The 18,935-nt window shown below is 50.3% G+C and overlaps 1 protein-coding gene across 1 annotated transcript; it reads right to left on the reverse strand.

The window, feature by feature from the left end:
• Positions 1–2,644: 2,644 nt before the first annotated feature.
• FCAMR (Fc alpha and mu receptor) lies at positions 2,645–17,491 on the reverse strand. The gene is given in 7 exon segments (XM_021063320.2): positions 2,645–2,919; positions 2,921–2,966; positions 3,885–4,003; positions 4,606–5,374; positions 7,225–7,563; positions 14,106–14,166; positions 17,101–17,491. Coding segments are annotated over 7 exon segments (1,506 nt in total). The 5' UTR covers positions 17,140–17,491; the 3' UTR covers positions 2,645–2,786.
• Between the last annotated feature and the right edge of the window lie 1,444 nt (positions 17,492–18,935).

Consider the following 18,935-nt stretch of genomic DNA (forward strand, 5'->3'; position numbering starts at 1 on the left):
GGCTTTCCTATTTCTGGAAGCTGCCCCTGCCTCCAACCCTTTGGCCAACACCCTTGCTGGCCGGTCCTCTTCTTTCTCCAGGGAGGTGGTCAGGCAGGATGCCCTAACTTGCTGAGTCCTAGATAGCAAGTTCAGCAGAAGGAGGGGGCCAGGGGAGGGGTGGCCAAGGAAGCTGCTGAGGAGGAGTGGGGTCTGATCCTTCATATCAGAGTGGGAACAGGAGAGTCTCATGAGGTTTTATGGGTTAGTGCAGGGATTGGCAAATTATGGTCCTTGAGCTTGATCCAGCCTGTGGCCTGCTTCTGTAAATAAAGTTTTTTTGGAACACAGCCAAAGTCATTCATTTACAGATTGTCTCTGGCTGCTTCTGTGCTACCAGAGAAGAACCGAGGAGTTGCGCGAGAGACTGCATGGTCTGCAAAGTCTGAAGTATTTGCTCTCTGGCCCTTTGCAGAAAAGGTTGGCCGATCCTTGGTTTAGGAGAGGTTGCATCAAGCTTTCCCAAACAAGGAGTGATTTGAGGAACCCAGTCTTGTGAGGTTGCTTCACCAAAACACAATAGTTCAAAACTCAGGGGAATTTGCACAAGGTCCCTACCCCTACCCTGTCCCCACCTCCCACCCCCCACCGTCCCCCAGGGCTATTTCCAATGCACCTGAGTGTATTAAAAGCTTCAAAAAAAGTCCTGTGCAAAACCTGCTTGTTTCACCCACATTTCCCAGACTTCTGTGGTCTGCCAAACCTTTTTCTTCAAATACCTCTTAACTGTCAGAAGCTCACATTCTGAGGAGGCCCCTGAGAAACACCTGTTAAGCAGCATGACCCTATACAGCCTGGGTTCTCAGCCTAAGGAGAACCTAAGGAGCTGGGTGACTGTGGCTGCCTGGGTGACTGTGGGCCTGCTGCCTCATTGGTTGGATGGGATAAAGGTGGCTGTTCGATCCCTCTTAGAGGTCACTGAGCTAGTATGACCTGTAAGGGCAGGTCACTGAGCTCCTATGCATGAAAATGGTCTGAGGCTAGGATAATGGTGTCACTGATTTTTGACGAGGACTTTTGCTCTGAAACATTGTGCAGCAAAGGTGACATCGGGAAGGCACTAGGTCAAGGTTGAAAGTTCCCTTTTCTAGACCTCACTCCAAACTGGGTTAACCAAGTGACTTTTACCAAGGCACTTCCCCCTGGATCCTCAGTTACCTCACCCTGGGGTTTAGACTGGTCATCTCTGAACATCTATTAGCTCTGAAATACTGTGAATCCATTTGGCTAGAGGCATGCCACTGCCCTACTTATTCACATCAGTGGGTCTCTCTCCCCTGGACTGGGAGGACCCCCTCGCATTGATTTTCTCTGCACAGTGTCAGGGTTCAGCCCCAGCGATGAGGAGCTTAGCCGGAAGGATTTCTGGTACTGCTGACAGGGGAGGAGGCAGGGCTGAGCCTCCTGGGAACATCTTCCTGACAATTCTTGACTTGATATGGGGGCCTTTGATTCCCTTCTCTTCTGTCACTCAAGAGCTGCTCTGTCCAAACATGAAGTTTAGACAGCTTGATGGCAGATCTGGCAAAATAAAAGAGCAGATGTGACTCCTGAAAAGACAGTGGGTTCAAGAGTGGAGCAAAAGTTCCCCCAACGGGCATGAAATAAAGTGATTGTGAAGCAGAATCCACATAAAATTCCTCTTGGCCACCTTCTCTCTTATCCGCTCCTCTTACCATAACCATTTTCTAACTCCATCAACAGCCCTTGAGACCAAGGATATATTTATAAACAGTTGAATAAGAGGAGCTTTATGAAGAAGATCTACTGCATCTACTGAAAAATACCCTCCTCCTCCATGAACTTAGGAAAATCCCAGAAAATCTTGACTGGGTCAAAAGGTTGACCACATGATGAGCATGGGGCCAAATGGGGAGGATGGATTGGGTCTTGCTTTTGATCTGTATGTAGGGGCTCATGGGATCATCTAAGGGACTCCCCAGTGCAGGGGGATTCAGAGCATCTGTGTGGGCAGGGTCCCCAGAGGCCACTGAGCCCATGCCGTTTCCATCAGCCATGGGCATTTATTGGGGGTCCTACTGAGTTAAAGTTCTTTGGGGACATGGTGAGATTAAAACACACTTACTGTCCTGGGGGAGCTCCTATGGCAGGATCTTGCATTGTCACTGCAGCGGCTCAGGTCGCTGCTATGGTGCAGGTTCGCTCCCTAACCTGGGACCCTCCAGGTGCCATGGGCACAGCCAAAAAAACGAAACACAACACAATTACTGTCCTAAGAGCTTAGAATCTATTTGAAAAGGATATAATTAAATTGGGTTGTGATGATCACAGTACAACTATAAATGTAATAAAATTCACTGAGTAATTTAAAAAAAAAAGAAAAGGATATAATTAAATGAGCGCAGCAGGCTGAGTGCTAACAGATGTCAGAAAAGGGGGTGCCTTCCCGGGGCTAGGAACAGTGGCTGAAATTTCATTCATTCTCCACACTGATGGGAAGCATCTCATATTTTCAGACCTCCGGGAATGGAAATTCGACACTTTTTCCAGGTCCATCAGCTTCCACCAGTAATTAATAGATCCTTTCCTGCAGCCTTCGTTGGGTCACACTGTCAATTGGGGCTGTGAAACATGCTTGGCCTTCCTTGGTCCAGTGATGGGCAGCCTGTGCTTCTCCAGATGGAGTCCCCCCTCTGCTAGCTTCCCTTCACACAGGTGGAAGAAGGCAGGAGGGGGCTGGAGACATGGTATTTGGTCCTGGTTCTTCTCCCATGGTGACAGAGCGACTAATCCTCCATTCCTCGGGGTGCAGGGTCCCCGTCTGGGACAGGCAGGCTGGCGTGGAGAGGAGCATCACCTGGGAACATCTTCCTTTCCGCCTGGGGCAGCTGGTCCGGCTGGAGGCTCAGCTCCAGAACGTGTCATCTGAATCAAGGTGACTCTCGATGACCTTTCGACCTCCTGAGCTGCACAGACACAGAGCACACTGTGAATGTCCAGGGTGCTGAGTTTGACTCCCTGAGAACCACCCTCACCCTACCAGGCCTCAAGAATTTCCTGACACAGAAGACTTGCAATGGAGCCCTTGGTTGGACTGGGATGGGGCCAGGCTTTGGGGCCCTGGGTCTGAGAATCTTAGCCCCTTCCACTCACTTCCAGAACATCTCACCCTTTCTTTGCCAGATCTAAACACCATGGAGCAGTCCCTTTAGAAGGGCTTAAAGCAGAAGTTCCCGTGGTGACTCAGCAGTTAATCAATCTGACTGGCATCCATGAGGGCGCGGGTTCGATCCCTGGCCTTGCTCAGTGGGTTAAGGATCTGGTATTGCCAGGAGCTGTGGTGAAGGTCACAGACGTGGCTCAGATCCCACATTGCTGTGGCTGTGGTGTAGCCCAGTGACTACAGCTCCGATTCAACCCCTAGCCTGGGAACCTCCATAGGCTACGGGTGCGGCCCTAAAAAGACAAAAAAAAAAAAAAAAAAAGGGTTTAAACCTGGGCCCAGTGCTTAGGAGACCTTCAGCTGGGTCATAGAGAGGGTGCAAATGTAGTCTCATTCCACATCTGGGCCCTGTACTCCTGCCGTCTGTAGCCAGGGTTATTTGTGTGGTTCATACGCCTGCAGTGAGCAATGACTTGTCAGCCTCCAAAAAGCTTCTCCTTAAGCTCTGGGATGCCATGGAGACATAGACACACAGATGAATTTCCCATTTGCTGAATAAAAGAAATCAAGGCCAAGCCTGCTTCAATAGCTCAAACTAGACTGCAGCATTTCTACCCCTTGAAGCCCTGGCTGGAACTTGGACCCCACCCAGTCCTGAGGGTGTGGGATGGGAACAGGCCCTCCCCCCCACCAGCCTCAAGGCAACTGAAACCCCACTCACAGCTGCTCTTTCTCCGGAGCTTCCTTTGCAATAGAACCAGAGTTGTCAGCATGAGCGGGCACAGCACCGTGGAGAGGGGAGTCAGGATCCGAGAGAGGGTTTTCTCTTCCTGGGAAGAACTGGAGTGGAAGCAGCAGGGGGTGGGGATGCAAAAAGCCCAAGGGAGGGGAGGTTGGCACTGCGGGGGAGACTGGAGGCCCTCTGGCCCTTGCCTCTCATTCTACAGGTGCCACCATTCCCAAGGCAGGTTAATTGCTGAGCTGGGATTACGACCCGTCCCCTGCCTTCAGATTCCCAAGCCTCCCTCCCTTTCCCTCCCCACCACCTTTGTGGGGGCCCCACCAACATGCCACAGTGGGAAAGAGGGAAGAATGAGGATAAGGGACTGGAAGCTTGGCATTTGGCGCTACCACAATCTTTCCTTGTGGCTTCAGTGAGTCACTTCCCCACCCCCCACCGGAGCTTTGTTTCCTCATCTTATAAAAAAAAAAAAAAAAAGTCCCAAAGCTCCCACCTAATTATTCTGTGATTCGATTGTTAGGATTTTTTTGGCTTGAAAGCCCCTTGCAACTACTTGGTGTTCTCCCAGCAAGGACCCAGGAACGAGGGCGGATTCTGACTTGCAGGCCCCTTGCTCTTTGCTGTCTCGATGCTACAAAGGAAGGAGTGAGGAGGCGAAAATGGGGACAGAGGTTACCCAAAGCAGTGCCTGGGGCTTTACCTCTTCACGGAGGAGTCCTCCCCCAGGGGCCTGAGGGGCCCAGCTGCCAGGGCCTGGCTTGGCGTCATGGGGGGACCACTGTCTCCAGCAGGGTTGTCTAGGTCCCCTTCGCTGCTTCCCTCCGCAGATGCCATCTCCATGCTTGTCAGTTCCAAGGTCCACACAGCTGCAGCGGGGTCGGGTCCTTCCTTGGAGCCCAGGGCTTGGGGCTTCGCGACGGACACTTTTTCTCGAGGGGTTTCCCACACCCATTTTTCAGAGACCAGAGTTGATGGCCTTGTGGTCCCTATGACCTTTCCAGCTGTGTCTGAGGCTAGTCTGACCCACTCTGTTTCCTCGCTTTGCCAACTGGCACTAGCAGTTGCCGTTCCGCTCTCCCTTTCACTGGCTGCAGCCTTCTTTGCTTCTGAGCTTGTGGAGCCCCACACCTGGACATCTCCTGTGGTTTGGAACTCGCCTCTGATTGTTGAAGCTGGACTCTGTGGGGTGGGGACAGTTGCCCAGATGGAAACCTCTACCTGGCCGCCTGTCCCTGGCGCTACTGTCACAGTTGTTCCTGCAGTTTGCCTTTCCTGAACTGTAGCTGAGGTTTCGATGGTTCCCAGAGTCAGAACAACTCTGTTCCATTCTGTCTCCTGTGCTTCTAGAGTCTGGATGGTTCCTGACATACATATGTTGGCTGCTGCGGATGCTCTACCAAAAGGCCCCGTGGTGAGCTTGGGAGCCACTCCAGCAGCTGGAGTGGCTGTGGGGATGGTTTTGGAAAGCCCTGTATAAATAGCAGAGAGAAACCAAGTGAGAAGGCATTCCGGGCTGCCTACGAGATTTAGCAAAGGACGCTGGGCTTGAAGTGTTTGCTGCATGGAACACAATCTCACTAAGCAGTGCAGTCTTTGGTCAATATGCTGGATAAAATAAAAAATTGGGAAAAGCAGATGTATTCCCTGGGCTGTTGCAAATATTGACTTTTTCTGTTCCTATCTCCTTATATGCCCACCCATTCTCTATCCAGCTGCCCCAGGACCTCATGCTGTCCCTTTCCCAGAGGCCCAAGGCTCATCAGGTATTGCTCTTCAAATAAGAAAAAAAGAGGAATTCTCTTGTGGTGTAGCAGGTTAAGGCTTCAATGCTGTCACTGCAGCAGGGACCTCAGCTGCTGTGGCATGAGTTCAATCCCTGGCCTGGGAATTTCCACATGACATGGGTACAGCCAAAAAGCAAACAAACAACAAAAAAAACAAGACCCAACAAAAATAAAAACTCTGGTAGGAGCAGAGCAGCCATTCTCAGCAGATGGTTAGATAGCAACATCTGATTAAACAAGGTCACTGCCCAGACACTGGTTTGTCCTTCCATCTCTCTGGAAGACTGGTCTGTCACTGCCTGGATGCCCTTTCTTGAACTCTGGCTGTCTGACTCTGGATCGCACAGGCCAGAGACCTGATGGCTGCTGGACATCTGCTAAGAGGCTCTGTCTTAGAAAGAACCCCGTCACATTTTTTTTTTTTTTTTTGTCTTTTTGCCTTTTTCTAGGGCCACTCCTGCGGTACATGGAGGTTCCCAGGCCAGGGATCCAATCGGAGCTGTAGCCAGCAGCCTACACCACAGCCACAGCCACAGCGACGTGGGATCTGAGCCTCGTCTGTGACCTACATCACAACTCACGGCAACGCCGGATCCTTAACCCACTGAGCAAGGGCAGGGACCGAACCCGAAACCTCATGGTTCCTAGTCGGATTCGTTTCCGCTGCACCACAACGGGAACTCCAAGCCCTGTCACATTCTTCAGTGCTGCCAGTCTTACCTGCTCTGCCTGCCTGAGTAGAGACATCAGGAATAAGAAGCCACATTATCCAGCTCATCATCTTCTTGGAACTCTCCTCTAATATACATGACACAACATTCAGGGAATTGGGTGGGAGAGCTTATGGGCATTTGGTTGGGAAGTTTCCCCTCATAGCTACATTCCCTCTGAAGGTGGTTTTCCTCTGAAACAAAAGCCTACATCTTAAAGTCCTTGCCTTCCCCATTTTTCTTTTCCTTCTTTTCTTTTTGCTTTTTTAGGACTGCATATGGAAGTTCCCAGGCTAGGGGTCGAATCAGAGCTGCAGGTGCAGCCCTACACCACAGCCACACTAGATACAAGCTGCATCTGCGACCTACACCAGAGTCATGGCAATGCGGGATCCTTAACCCACTGAGTGAGGCCAGGGGTCCAACCTGCATTCTCATGGATCCAACCTGCATTCTCATGGATCCTAGTTGGGTTTGTTAATCACTGAGCCACGAAGGCAACTCCTCTTTTCTTTTCTTTAACGGCCACACCCTCAGCAAATGGAAATTCCTGGGCCATGGACTGAATCCGAGCCGAAGCTGCAACATATGCCACAGCTGTGGCAATGCCATATCCTTGAAGCCACTGCACTGGGCTGGGGATTGAACCAGCAACCTGAGCTGCTGCAGTAGGTTTCTTAACTCACTGGGCCACAGCAGAAACTCCACCCCAGCATTTCATCATCCCTCCCTCGTGCTGAAAGCCCTCTTGGACCTCTGGGTCCTCTCTGGCCTCTTCTCCTTCCTAGCACTCATTTCGCAAACCTGACAGCCCCCAGCCCCCACCTGCAGAGACGGTCAGATTCATGCTGAAGAATAGCAGGTTGTTGTTGTTCCCAATGCCACAGCGGTAGTAGCCCACGTCCTCCGGGGACAGCTGGCACAGCCTCACCACAAACAAGCCTTTTTTCGGGAAGTCCTCTAGGGCCACGCGGCCATGGTAGTAAGGGCGAGTGTAGCGGTTGGTGGACACGATGGTGTGACAGAGCCCTGTTGAGGGGTTTAGGCGGCACCAGTACTTCCTCTGGTGGCTGCTGATGAGCAAGGGGCCATATTTGCACTGGATGGTGACAGCTCCCCCAGGCTCCCCGGACACCAGCCTCGGTCCCTTCAATGCATTTGCAGCTGCAGGCAGAGAAAAAAAAAAGTTCAGGGAGACGGAGTGCTGAGTTTGTCCCTGTTTGGGGAATTCTGCGCTCCAAACTCTGTCAGAATTAAGGAACAGGTCAGAAAATGCCTCTGGGAAAGTGATGCTTAAAAAGGATCTGTTTAGGAATATCAGAGCGTAGCCACTAAGTCAGGAATAGCTCCAAGATATGGACTGGAGCTGGGTCCAAGGCCTCAAATGAGACACGAAAATGCAAGAATAATCTTATCCACGATTTAGCTCATCATGTGATAGGTGATTGAGTACGAGCCTGTCCAGGGCCTGGGGCCATGTCACTGTGCTCCAATGCAGAAGGTCCACAAAATTTAGATGCTTCAAAAGCTACCATCTAAGCACCTGTAAGTGGGCCGAGGCAACAGCTGACAGAAGGCTCTGGTTTGGTTGCATGGAATGTAAAAGAGAGATGATAATAAAAACAGCTGAGGAGTTCCCGTCATGGCCCAGTGGTTAACGAATCCGACTAGGAACCATGAGGTTGCGGGTTCGGTCCCTGCCCTTGCTCAGTGGGTTAACGATCCGGCGTTGCCGTGAGCTGTGGTGTGGGTTGCAGACGCAGCTCGGATCCCGCGTTGCTGTGGCTCTGGCGTAGGCCGGTGGCTACAGCTCCGTTTCAACCCCTAGCCTGGGAACCTCCATATGCCGCAGGAGCGGCCCAAGAAATAGCAACAATAACAACAACAACAAAAAAACAAAACAAACAAACAAAAAAACAGCTGAGTGTGCTTTCTTCTGATAAGAGAGGGTGCAGGAAGCAGAGGGGTCTAAAAGGACAAAAGACAAAAAAAAAAAATTTGTATGATCTTTTTAATACAAAAGCAGTTCCTGTCCATGACAGAAAAATAGGAACTATAGACAAGCAACAGGGGGAAAATATAAAATGTGTATAATCTCATAAGCCACAGAGAGTTGCTTTTAACGTGTTGTTTATCTGTCCATATGTTTTCCTCTGCAAGGAGTTTTTGTACAAATGGGTAATTCTTACATAACTGTTTGTAGCTTAATGTATCAATTAACATCACTTGTACATGTTTTTACATCACTCGTATATCTTTTAAAATGTACATAGGACTAGCGAATGCCTTTTTTTTTTTTTTCTTTTTTTTTTTTGCCTTTTCTAGGGCCACTCCCAGGCTAGGGGTTGAATCGGAGCTGCAGCCGCCAGCCTACGCCAGAGCCACAGCAATGAGGGATCCGAGTTGCATCTGCGACCTACACCACAGTTCATGGCAGTGCTGGTTCCTTAACTCACAGAGCAAGGATCGAACCTGCAACCTCATGGTTCCTAGTCGGATTCGTTAATCACTGAGCCACAACAGGAACTCCAGGAATGCCTTAAATTTGATCAAATGTAAGCAGAAACAAAGTTTATTCTTCCTCTCCCTACTTCTTTTTTAAAAAATTTATTGAAGTACAGTTGATTTACAATGTTGTGCTAATTTCTGCTGTACAGCAAAATAACTCAGTTATATATGTAACTGCTATACAGCAAAATAACTGTTTTATATATATATATATATATTCTTTTTAATACTCTTTTCTATTACAGTTTATCATAGAGATACTGAATATAGTTCCCTGTGCAGTATAGTAGGACCTTGTTGTTAATCCATCTTATATATACCAGTTTGCACCTGCTAATCCCAAACACCCAATCCTCCTCATTGCCTCTTTATACTTGCTCCGGGACGTCTCTGCTCTTTGATGAATTCTCAGGAATATTTCAAGTATAGTAGCTTTATAGTTTTGGTTGGATAAGAAAAAGTCCAGCTCAGTGATGGTTGCAATTTCAATCCCTTATCCATTGAAGGCTTTGCTTTTCTCCCAGCTGTGTTTGGAGGCCTGATGTGGGGGAGGGGGAAGGTGGGGTCTCTCACTTTGCTCGACCCCTTCCTCTGCTCAAAACTGCGGTAGGGCCCCTTGGGGACTGGGCGTGGAGGGGAGAAAGGAGAGACAAGGGGACACGCACTCTGCTCTTGGTGCCCTCTGGGCCTGGCCCATGTCCAGAGATGTGTCCTTCCCTTTGTGTCTCCCACACGGTTTGTCCACGGCCTCCGGCTGCAGTTCCTTCCTGCTAAGAACTGCCTCCCCTTCTGCTGGCCTTTTATGACTTCTCCACCACCACCAAGCCCAGGGCTTCTGGCCGTGGGGTCACAATCCCCTCTGGGTAACCCTCTTGGTGGAAGCCCCAGTCCAGCTCCTTTCTGTGGGACCCACACTTGGTCCAGGAAGCACACATTTGTCCTGCTGTCGGAGAAACCTGAGCCATGCAGCAAGCTTGTTGAGTGGCTTCCTGGAAGTTCCTTCTCTTACTTGGCTTCAAGTGAAGGGAAGTGATTCCTCTGGTTGCCCAGGGGCAGGTGGCAGAGAGCACAACACACTGACATCTTTCCAAAAAGCTCACAGGAGGCCCTTCCTCTCTAACCTCCGATGGTTCCTCAGGTGGCTGCATAGCAGACTATTTCTGGAAGAACCAGCTTTGCCATCTCTGTCCATAGTCCTGCCCAGGTGGTTTAACATCTTGCTTTAGAATGTGGGTGCCTGGCATTTTTCAGTTTGTTCTAGGTCTGTAACCCCTGAACCCGAGAAAGTTCAATCCTGTTGCCAGGACTGGCTCCATAATTTTCAGGGCCCAGTGCAAAATAAAAACGGAGGAGCCTTTGTCCAAAAGTTATGGAGGATTTCACCACGGCAGTGGTAGAGCATTAAGCCGAGCATCTTCTGAATGGGATCCTGGGGGACTGCACGGGGCACCTGCCCATCACGCTGGCCTGGCCTGTTGCATAAGTCTTGAGGTCTCCTTATAGCAAGAATCAAGGCTATACATGTCGTGGGTAATCCATATTCATTGTAGGTTTAATTAACTGACACACCACAACTATGCCATTATTCTAAATGGCCATTTATCATTCAAAAGCAAGATGATTTCTAAGTACAAACAAGGACCATCTCAGGACAACGGTGATGGTGGTGCCCTGATAAAGTCTTCATGCCCCAGATTTCAGGAACCTGCGGGTGATCTTCACATGGTAAGTGCGAGAGGATGAATGCACCTCATTAATTGGCAAGAGAGGGTGTGCTGACTTTGCAGCAGAGAGCTCATTAGGAATCCTTCACCAACTCTTGCAGTGCACATTTTTATCCTTTTATTAATACCAAACTTCACTTCCCTTAAAAACTCATTCAGTGGATGACTGATTGGTAGCTCTTGGTTACATATAATGAAGGTCTGGGGATTTTTTTTTTTTTTTTTTTGATATTTTTTGCTTATTTGTGTTTTTTTTCTTTTTTTTTTTCTTTTTTTTTTTTTGTCTTTTGTCTTTTGTCTTTTGCTGTTGTTGTTGTTGTTGCTATTTCTTGGGCCGCTCCTGCGGCATATGGAGGTTCCCAGGCTAGGGGTTGAAACGGAGCTGTAGCCACCGGCCTACGCCAGAGCCACAGCAACGCGGGATCCGAGCCGCGTCTGCAACCTACACCGCAGCTCACGGCAACGCCGGATCGTTAACCCACTAAGCAAGGGCAGGGACCGAACCCGCAACCTCATGGTTCCTAGTCGGATTCGTTAACCACTGCGCCACGATGGGAACTCCAAGTCTGGGGAATTTTGTTGCCTTCTAGAATTAAAGACAGGGCTGGCATCCTAGGGTCAAGGTGGTGCTCCCCTGGGGTCCCTTCAGTGGAAGTGGTGCCCTTGTCCTTATTCACCCATCGTCTCCCAGCAGTTGTCCATTGAATGGCTTCAATCAGGGACGTGGGAGTGCGGCACACAGTTGGAGGCTGTGGACTGGAACCTGCCTCGGTCTGAGGAAGCAGCACAAGGGGTCCACGGCAGGAGCAGTGAGAGGTGGGGTTGTGCCTAGGGTGGCTCCCATCTCCCGCCCACAGTGGGGTGAGAAAGGTATGGGTGTTTCCTCGGTCCAGCAAAGGGCCTGGATGGGAGAGAGCCGGCCTGCAGCCATCTGAGATGGGGTCTTCCGTGGGGAGGTGCCAAAGCAGAGCCTGAGGCACAGCCCCCTTGCAGGGCCCTCTGAGGGTCCACCAAGGCATCCACAAGAGGAAGAGCCCATGCTAGATCCCTGCCAGGCCAGGGAGCTCCAGGCCATTCCATCAAGGAAGAGCAGCCTGCCTCCTGCATCTCCTCCCTCCTGTGACTCTGCTGGGGTCCCAAGTGCCAGCTGCCTCAGGGGGAAGGAGAAAAGTCAGAGGAAGGGAGAAGGCAGCCCCCAGGCCACCTCCTGCCTTCCTGACGGCAGGCCTTGGGGACCGAAGTGGCAAATCTTTGAATGAAGATTAAATTATTGACTAAAATATTTTTAAAAAAAATTTTTGGGGGGTCTTTTTAGGGCTGCACTTGAGGCATAGGGAGATTCCCAGGAGTCAGCCACTGGCCTATGCCTCAGTGACAGCAATGCCAGATCGGAGCCACATCTGCAACCTACGCTGCAGCTTTCAGCAATGCCAGATCTTTAACCCACTGAGTGGTGTCAGAGATCGAACCTGCATCCTCATGGATACTAGTCAATTCTATTTTTTTTTTTTTTTTGTCTTTTTAGGGCCACGCCCTCAGGATATGGAAGTTCCAAGGCTAGGGGTCAAATGGGAGCTACAGCTGCTGGCCTACACCACAGTCACAGCAACGTGAGATCCTTAAGCCATTAAGAGAGGCCAGGGATCAAACCCGAGTCCTCAGGAATACTAGTCCGGTTCGTTACTGCTGAGCCACACCATGAACACCCACTAGTCAGGTTCTTAACCCAATGAGCCACAGTGGGGAATCCCTAACCAAAATATTTAACTGAACACTTGAAATGAGCAAATGAGAACATTTGAGACTTAAAGGAATTAAGTTAGGACTATTATATGTTAGAAGAAAAATCATGAGCCTGCCTGCATTTTCATTTGGGGTCTGGGGAAGCCAATTCCTACTGCAAAATTTTAAAGGTGGCAGTGAGAAATAAAAATAAAGAGGGGAATAATAAAGTAAAATAAAATAAAATAAACAGGGGAGTGTGGTTATATTACAGAGAATTCTTGCTCAAATATTATCTACCTTTGACTCATTACAATTCAGATTTGTTTATAAGCCAAACGTAATTTTTTTTTTTTTTTTTTTTTTTTTTAGGGCTGTACCTGCAGCATATGGAGGTTCCCAGGCTAGGCATCTAATCGGAGCTGTAGCTGCTACCAACCTATGCCAGAGCCACAGCAACAGCAACACCAGATCCGAGCCATGTCTGCGACCTACACCACAGCTCGCAGCAACGCTGGATCCTTAACCCACTGAGCAAGGCCAGGGATCGAACCTGCCACCTCATGGTTCATAGTTGGATTCATTTCTGCTGTGCCACAACGGGAACTCCTTCTTCTTCTTCTTCTTCTTTTTTTTTTTTCAAACATACTATTTAATTGTTTTTTGGTATTATCATAGCATTTACTTATTCACAATTATTTGTTAAGCATCTCCTTGGAGCTAGGTTCTAGGTACCAGGCATTCTAGGCACATATTCACTATGTTCCTTCATAGCTCCCTATTACCATCAAGATAAAAACCAAACACCACGGCATGGAGACAGGGCCATTTGTCAGCTGAGCCCGATCACCATACCAGTGTGCCAGGACCTGCAGAGCAGGGGTCCTGTCTTCCATCCATCTGACCCTAGTGCCTGGCACAGGGTAGGCCCTCCATCAGTGGGTGCTGATATTTAATACATGCATAGTTGCAATGCTTATCTAGTTTCTTTGTAGACTCTGAACTCTTTATTGGTTTTTTGGTTTTTGGTTTTTTTTTGTTTTTGTTTTTTTTTTTTTTTGTCTTTTTGCCATTTCTAGGGCCACTCCTGCAGCCTGTGGAGCTTCCCAGGCTAGGGGTCAAATTGGAGCCATAGCTGCCGGCCTATACCAGAGCCACAGCAACGGGGGATCCAAGCCGAGTCTGCGACCTACACCACAGCTCATGGCAATGCCGGATCCTTAACCCACCGAGCAAGGCCAAGGATCGAATCTTCAACCTCATGGTTCCTAGTTGGATTCATTAACCACTGAGCCACGACGGGAACTCCGACTCTGTGCTCTTTAGAGTAGGGCAGTGTCTTTATCTATTATTTCCCAGGACTGGGCCTGTCACTTGAGTGTTTTTAGAATGAGTGGCACTAGAGCCGTGCTACCTCTGGCTTTTGCACACCCTGGAACCCATATCTTGCAAATACAGCTGTATGATCAACTTGAATTGGAAGACAGCAGAGACATAAAAAAACAGTGAATGTCCCAGAAATCGTCAAGTCAGGCACATGCCCTTTCGTGTGAGTTCGTGCCTCACCTCCTTCATTCTCCTTCCTCCCCTGGGCCCAGATCTGACCCACTCTCTGGATCAAAAGCCACAGGGATGCCCAAGCTACAGCGGGGGTGCCAAGTGCCCCTGAGCTGCCTGCCAGGCAGGTCTGCAGCCTGGAAGGTTGGGTCTGGGTGTGCAAACTCTGAGTCTGGGCTGTGTTGAGGGACTCACCCTGCAGCAGGCACAGGAAGAGGAGGAAGGGCATTTTCCATCCTGCCCTCGGATTGGTGACCTGCCAAAAAATAAAAACCCATTGTAGATGAAGAGTTCTAAGAGGAGGCAAGTGAGAAGCTGAGTGGGCAGCCCTGGGACCTGGGCCAGCACGTTCTCGCTCTGGGACCTCAGCTGGCTCAGCCCTAGGGCTGGATGGGCTCCCTCTAGGAGCCTAAGAACAGGACAGGAAGTGCCCTCTCTGAGAGAAGCAGAGCTCTGTCCCCATGGCCCTAAGCCTGCAGAGCTGGCTCGGGTCACCACCACCGAGGCTAGAATCTCCCGCTGTGGGACCCCAAGGCCAGCACCCACTGGCCGGTGTGCGGCTCTGGATCTGGGGATCATTGCATCGTAGAAAGGCTCCAGGCTCAAAGTCTACACCTTCGCTGGAATTGCGGGGCACTGGGAGGCTTACTCTGTCTTAGGGATTAGCTTTCTCTCCAGGGGAGTGAGCATCTGTACGGAGTAGCCGTGCCACTTGAATAAGATTGTGTGGAAGGACCAACCCGTGATTCTCATCCCCCTCTCTCCTCGCCCCTTGTTTTCTGCAGAAGGAAACTTGTTTCCTTTAGGGGAAGCTTTCTGTCTCCCTGGTAGCGCCTCCAGTCAGTAACAGGACTTATGTGTTAACTAAGTCGTTGTCTGCCCGAGGGTCCTATTCTCTGTTGCTTCTTCACAACTTCTAGAAAAGCCCTCCCTGGTCCCCAGACCACACAGATCTTTCCCTGTCCTGTTATCTCTCCCACTGCCTTGGGGAGCTCCTTGAGGGCAGGCTTTTGAGCCTCGAGGCTCTGAAATAGGATCCTGCCCTGCCTACTCTTGATGCACAGCTGCTATGAACAAGAAGCCCCCACTCTTCTGACAGACACCGTACTGGCCACTGCTCAATAGTCTTTGTTGCTTGATGATTAAGAAGACAGAGGTTGTAGATGATACTTCTTTTGCTGTCCTCTTAGGGTTTTCATGGAGTTTTATTTTTTTTAATTTTTATTCTATTTTTTTGGCTTTTTAGGGCCACACCCATAGCATAGGGAAATTCCTGGCTAAGGGTCGAATTGGAGCTGGAACTGCCCACCTACACCACAGCCACAGCCATGCCAGATCTGAGCTGCATCTGAGACCCACACTGCAGCTCACAGCCATGCTGGATCCTTTAACCTACCGAGCGAGGCCAGGGATCGAACCTGCATCGTCATGGATACTGGTCGGGTTCTTACCCCACTGAGCCACAACGGGAACCCCTCATGGATGTTTTTGGAGTGATTAAAAATCTGCTCTTTTAATCTATCTAGTGCCTGCAATTCCTGAAACCTATGGATTTTTTTTTTTTCCTAAAGAAAGCAAATTTAGGAATTCTTTTGTGGTGCAGCAGGTTAAGGATCTGGCATTGTCACTGCAGCAGCCTGAGTTTGGGAACCTCCACCTGCAGCAGGTGCAGCCAAAAAAAAAAAAAAAAAAAAAAAAACGCAAATTTAAGGTAGCCATTGTTTTCTTCTTCCTATGCTAATACATAACTCACTAATATTGAGAACAGGCTCTGACAGTCAATAGTTTGGCCCAGGGCAGGAGTCCCTTGCCCCACTGCCTGCCCAACTAGCCTAAGCCACACAAGGCCACTGGCCAGTATGGGCTATAGACTAACGGAGGAGAAAAGGTGGGAAGGGGTGGGGGGTGGGCGGGGGGAGAAGGCAGAGGAAGCAGGAGAAGGGGGAGAGGAGAGAAGGAGATAGAAGCCGTGGTTGGCCCTGTAATGCAGGTTGATGGTGCCTGGCCACCTCCACTAAAGCCTCTGCTTATTCTGTCCAGGACAGGCCCCTAGAGTGGTCAGATTTGGAAAAGTCCCCAGGCTTCGCTGGCCTCTGGTGCCCTGGGTCTTGGGCACTGTCATGGTGGCCTGAAGCCCTCCCTGCCCTCCAGAGCTGCTGGCTTTCTGCTCTCCCTCGGAGGCGCTCCCGGGTGTGCCCGCTCCTAATCTGTTGTTTGATTAATATTCACCAAGTCCGAGCTAATGCTGAGGCTGGTGCCCAGGTGCCAGCAGGCGAGTGTTGGGAATGGGCTAAGTGCTGACGCAGCACGTGCTGGGGCCAAGGTCTCTGCACCGCCTCTCCCTGTTCCCCAGAAGTCCACACCGATGCCAAGCTATCTCTCAGCTTCAGGAGCAGAAACCGCCTCTGAGGGGCAATGAGGAAGCACGGGGTGTGAGATAAAAATGCCTCCAAGGAGTTATCGGCCTTGATTGGAGGCTGTAAGAATAACAATCAACGGAAAATCTCCGAGTCACCCACCTGCCCATGACCTTCAGAAAATCTCCCAGGAGGGAGACAGGGAGCCCGAGCACGGGAGCTTGGGGCACCAGGCCTCTGTGATCATGTGCGCAGCATTTTAGGGGATGAGGGCACATCAGGGAAGCCTCTGGTCCCTGAGTCCTGCTAGGAAGGGCTCCACTCCAGCTTTAGCACTCCCTAAATGCCCACTGCCCTGCTGTGCCCCACTTCTCTCCTGTCCCCCCCACCACCACCCTGGGGCTGCAGACAAGAAAGGATGGAAGCCATGAGGTATAAAGGGAGGAGCACGGGACCAGGGGTTAGGAGGTTCCACGCTGCCTTCGGCTAACGGAACGACCTTGAAGCAATGCATCTTTCCTCTCCATGGCAACGCAAGAGCTTAGATGGCAAGAGCCCTGTGTTTCCTTCTCCTTCGAGTGCTAGTTGGTTCTACATCTCTCAGGGGCCTGTAAGGCCTCCTGCATTCTGCGGGGAGGGAGGGCGTGGGTGAGCAGCAGAGAAGAGACGGGAGGAAATGGCTTGAAGTCCAGAATCCTTCCCTGGCTCCCGCGTGCCAGGCCAGGCTGCTTGGGGCAGGGCACTTGAGTGCCTACTGGATGACTGCTGCTGGGAACTCACCACCCACAGCCAGAGACCAGCCCCCAACCTCTCTGGGGAAAGCCTTGCCTCACCTTTTGCTCTCCAGGCTTCGCTGGGGCTTCTCCATCCATTTCAGTCCAGAAATAAAATTCCACTTGGACTTTTTCTTTTTTGAGATGCCAGTGATTGGATGCCTCCTCGTTTCTTTTCTTTAAGCCTTGAGATGGAGTTGGGGGCCTGATGTGGCCGAAGGCAGCTGGAGTTAGCCCTGGAAGAAGGGGGGACAAAGTGTAGCCCTGCCACTCACCTCTCCTCAATTGCCATCAACTCACTTCACGCTGGATCTGGGTTTTTATTTCTTCTAAGAGGCAGCCAGCCTTGGTCTCTGGTCCTTCGTATGGTTCCTGCAGAACTTTTCCAGGGGTGATGACTGTAACGTCAAGGGAAACACATTGACCCACCTCCTCCTACCCTCATCTCCCCTCCAGCCCAGGATCCCAGACTTTTCAAGATGCCCCAGCTCAAGCCAGCCCCCTCAGGTCTCTCCTGGGTGAGTGATGCAACAATATTGGCAGGACAGAAAATTCAGGAGAGAAATTCCCCTGCTGTCTGGCTGGCAGCTGCTGCCTCCTCGCTCACTGAGCCCCTTCAACTTCCAGAGGAAGGCAGCTGGAGTTCCCAACTCCAGTTCAACTGCATGCCTGGTGGTTACCAACTCATGCCCTGGACAAAGCACAATACAGTAAATGAGATGATCTCCATGGAGAGGGAACACTGACAAATGTGGCTCATCCAGGGGGATGACGCATTTCAAAAATACCCCAATATTTTCCTTCAGAGACTATTTCATGGATGGGTTTTCCGTTGGTGGAATATGTGATCTGCCTCTTTCTGTTGGTTTTACAGCGACACTTAAGTGGCAGGCATAGCCCAACAGCCAAGGGGCTTCAGGGGACAAAAGTGCTGCAGATTCTAGTTAAAGACCCTCACCAGGACCCCTGATGGACTAGGTAGCACCCTTGAGCCAATTAGTGGTAGGAAAAGAAAAGAAACAACTCCATAGGATGCTTGGAGTGGGACTGGGACAAAACCATCTTGTGCATGTGTGTGTGTGCCAGTGACCAGGTGACAGCTGTGTGTGCTGCTGTCCCAGGCCTTGGTCATGAGCTCCAGATCTTCCTAAATACCTAGAGCCTCCCATGTAAGTTCAAAGGCAAAAAATTGGTGTGGCATGAGGTTGCGGGTTCGATCCCTGCCCTTGCTCAGTGGGTTAACGATCCGGCATTGCCGTGAACTGTAGTGTAGGTCACAGACGCGGCTCAGATCCTGCGTTGCTGTGGCTCTGGCGTAGGCTGGTGGCTGCAGCTCCGATTGGACCCCTAGCCTGGGAACCTCCATATGCCGTGGGAGCGGCCCAAGAAATAGCAAAAAGACAAAAAAAAAAGATGTGAAAAAAAAAAAATTGGTGTGGATGGCATGCCCTTAGCTGTGGACGCTTGAGCAGTGCACAACCTGATATACGGTGGCCCTGCCTTCAGAGGCTTTTCTCCTGAAATGAATGATCACTGTGCAGGTGGTAGAGAGGGTTGATGTCTGGCTAGAATCTCCCCTCCTAGCTCCTCAGAGAGCAGGACAGCCTTGTGATCGATCACATAGACTCCCTCCAAATTAATATCCCAGTCCTCCTTTGCTGCTAGAAAAATGATATGGGTCAGATTACTTATCTTCTTGAGACTTCGTTTTCTTTTTCTTTTTTTTTTTTTTCTTTCTTTCTTTTTTCTTTCTTTTTTTTTTTTTTTTTTTTGGTCTTTTTAGGGCTGCACCCGTGGCATGGGAAGGTTCCCAGGCTAGGGGTCCAATTGAAGCTCTAGCCACCGGCCTCTATGTCGCAGGTACAGCAACTCAGGATCCGAGCCACGTGTGTGAC

The sequence above is a fragment of the Sus scrofa genome, chromosome 9 (genome assembly GCF_054392235.1).
Source record: "Sus scrofa isolate SSC_HxYL_T2T_F1_AM1 chromosome 9, Sscrofa_HxYL_maternal_Yorkshire_Landrace_v2.0, whole genome shotgun sequence".
Lineage (NCBI taxonomy): Eukaryota > Metazoa > Chordata > Mammalia > Artiodactyla > Suidae > Sus > Sus scrofa.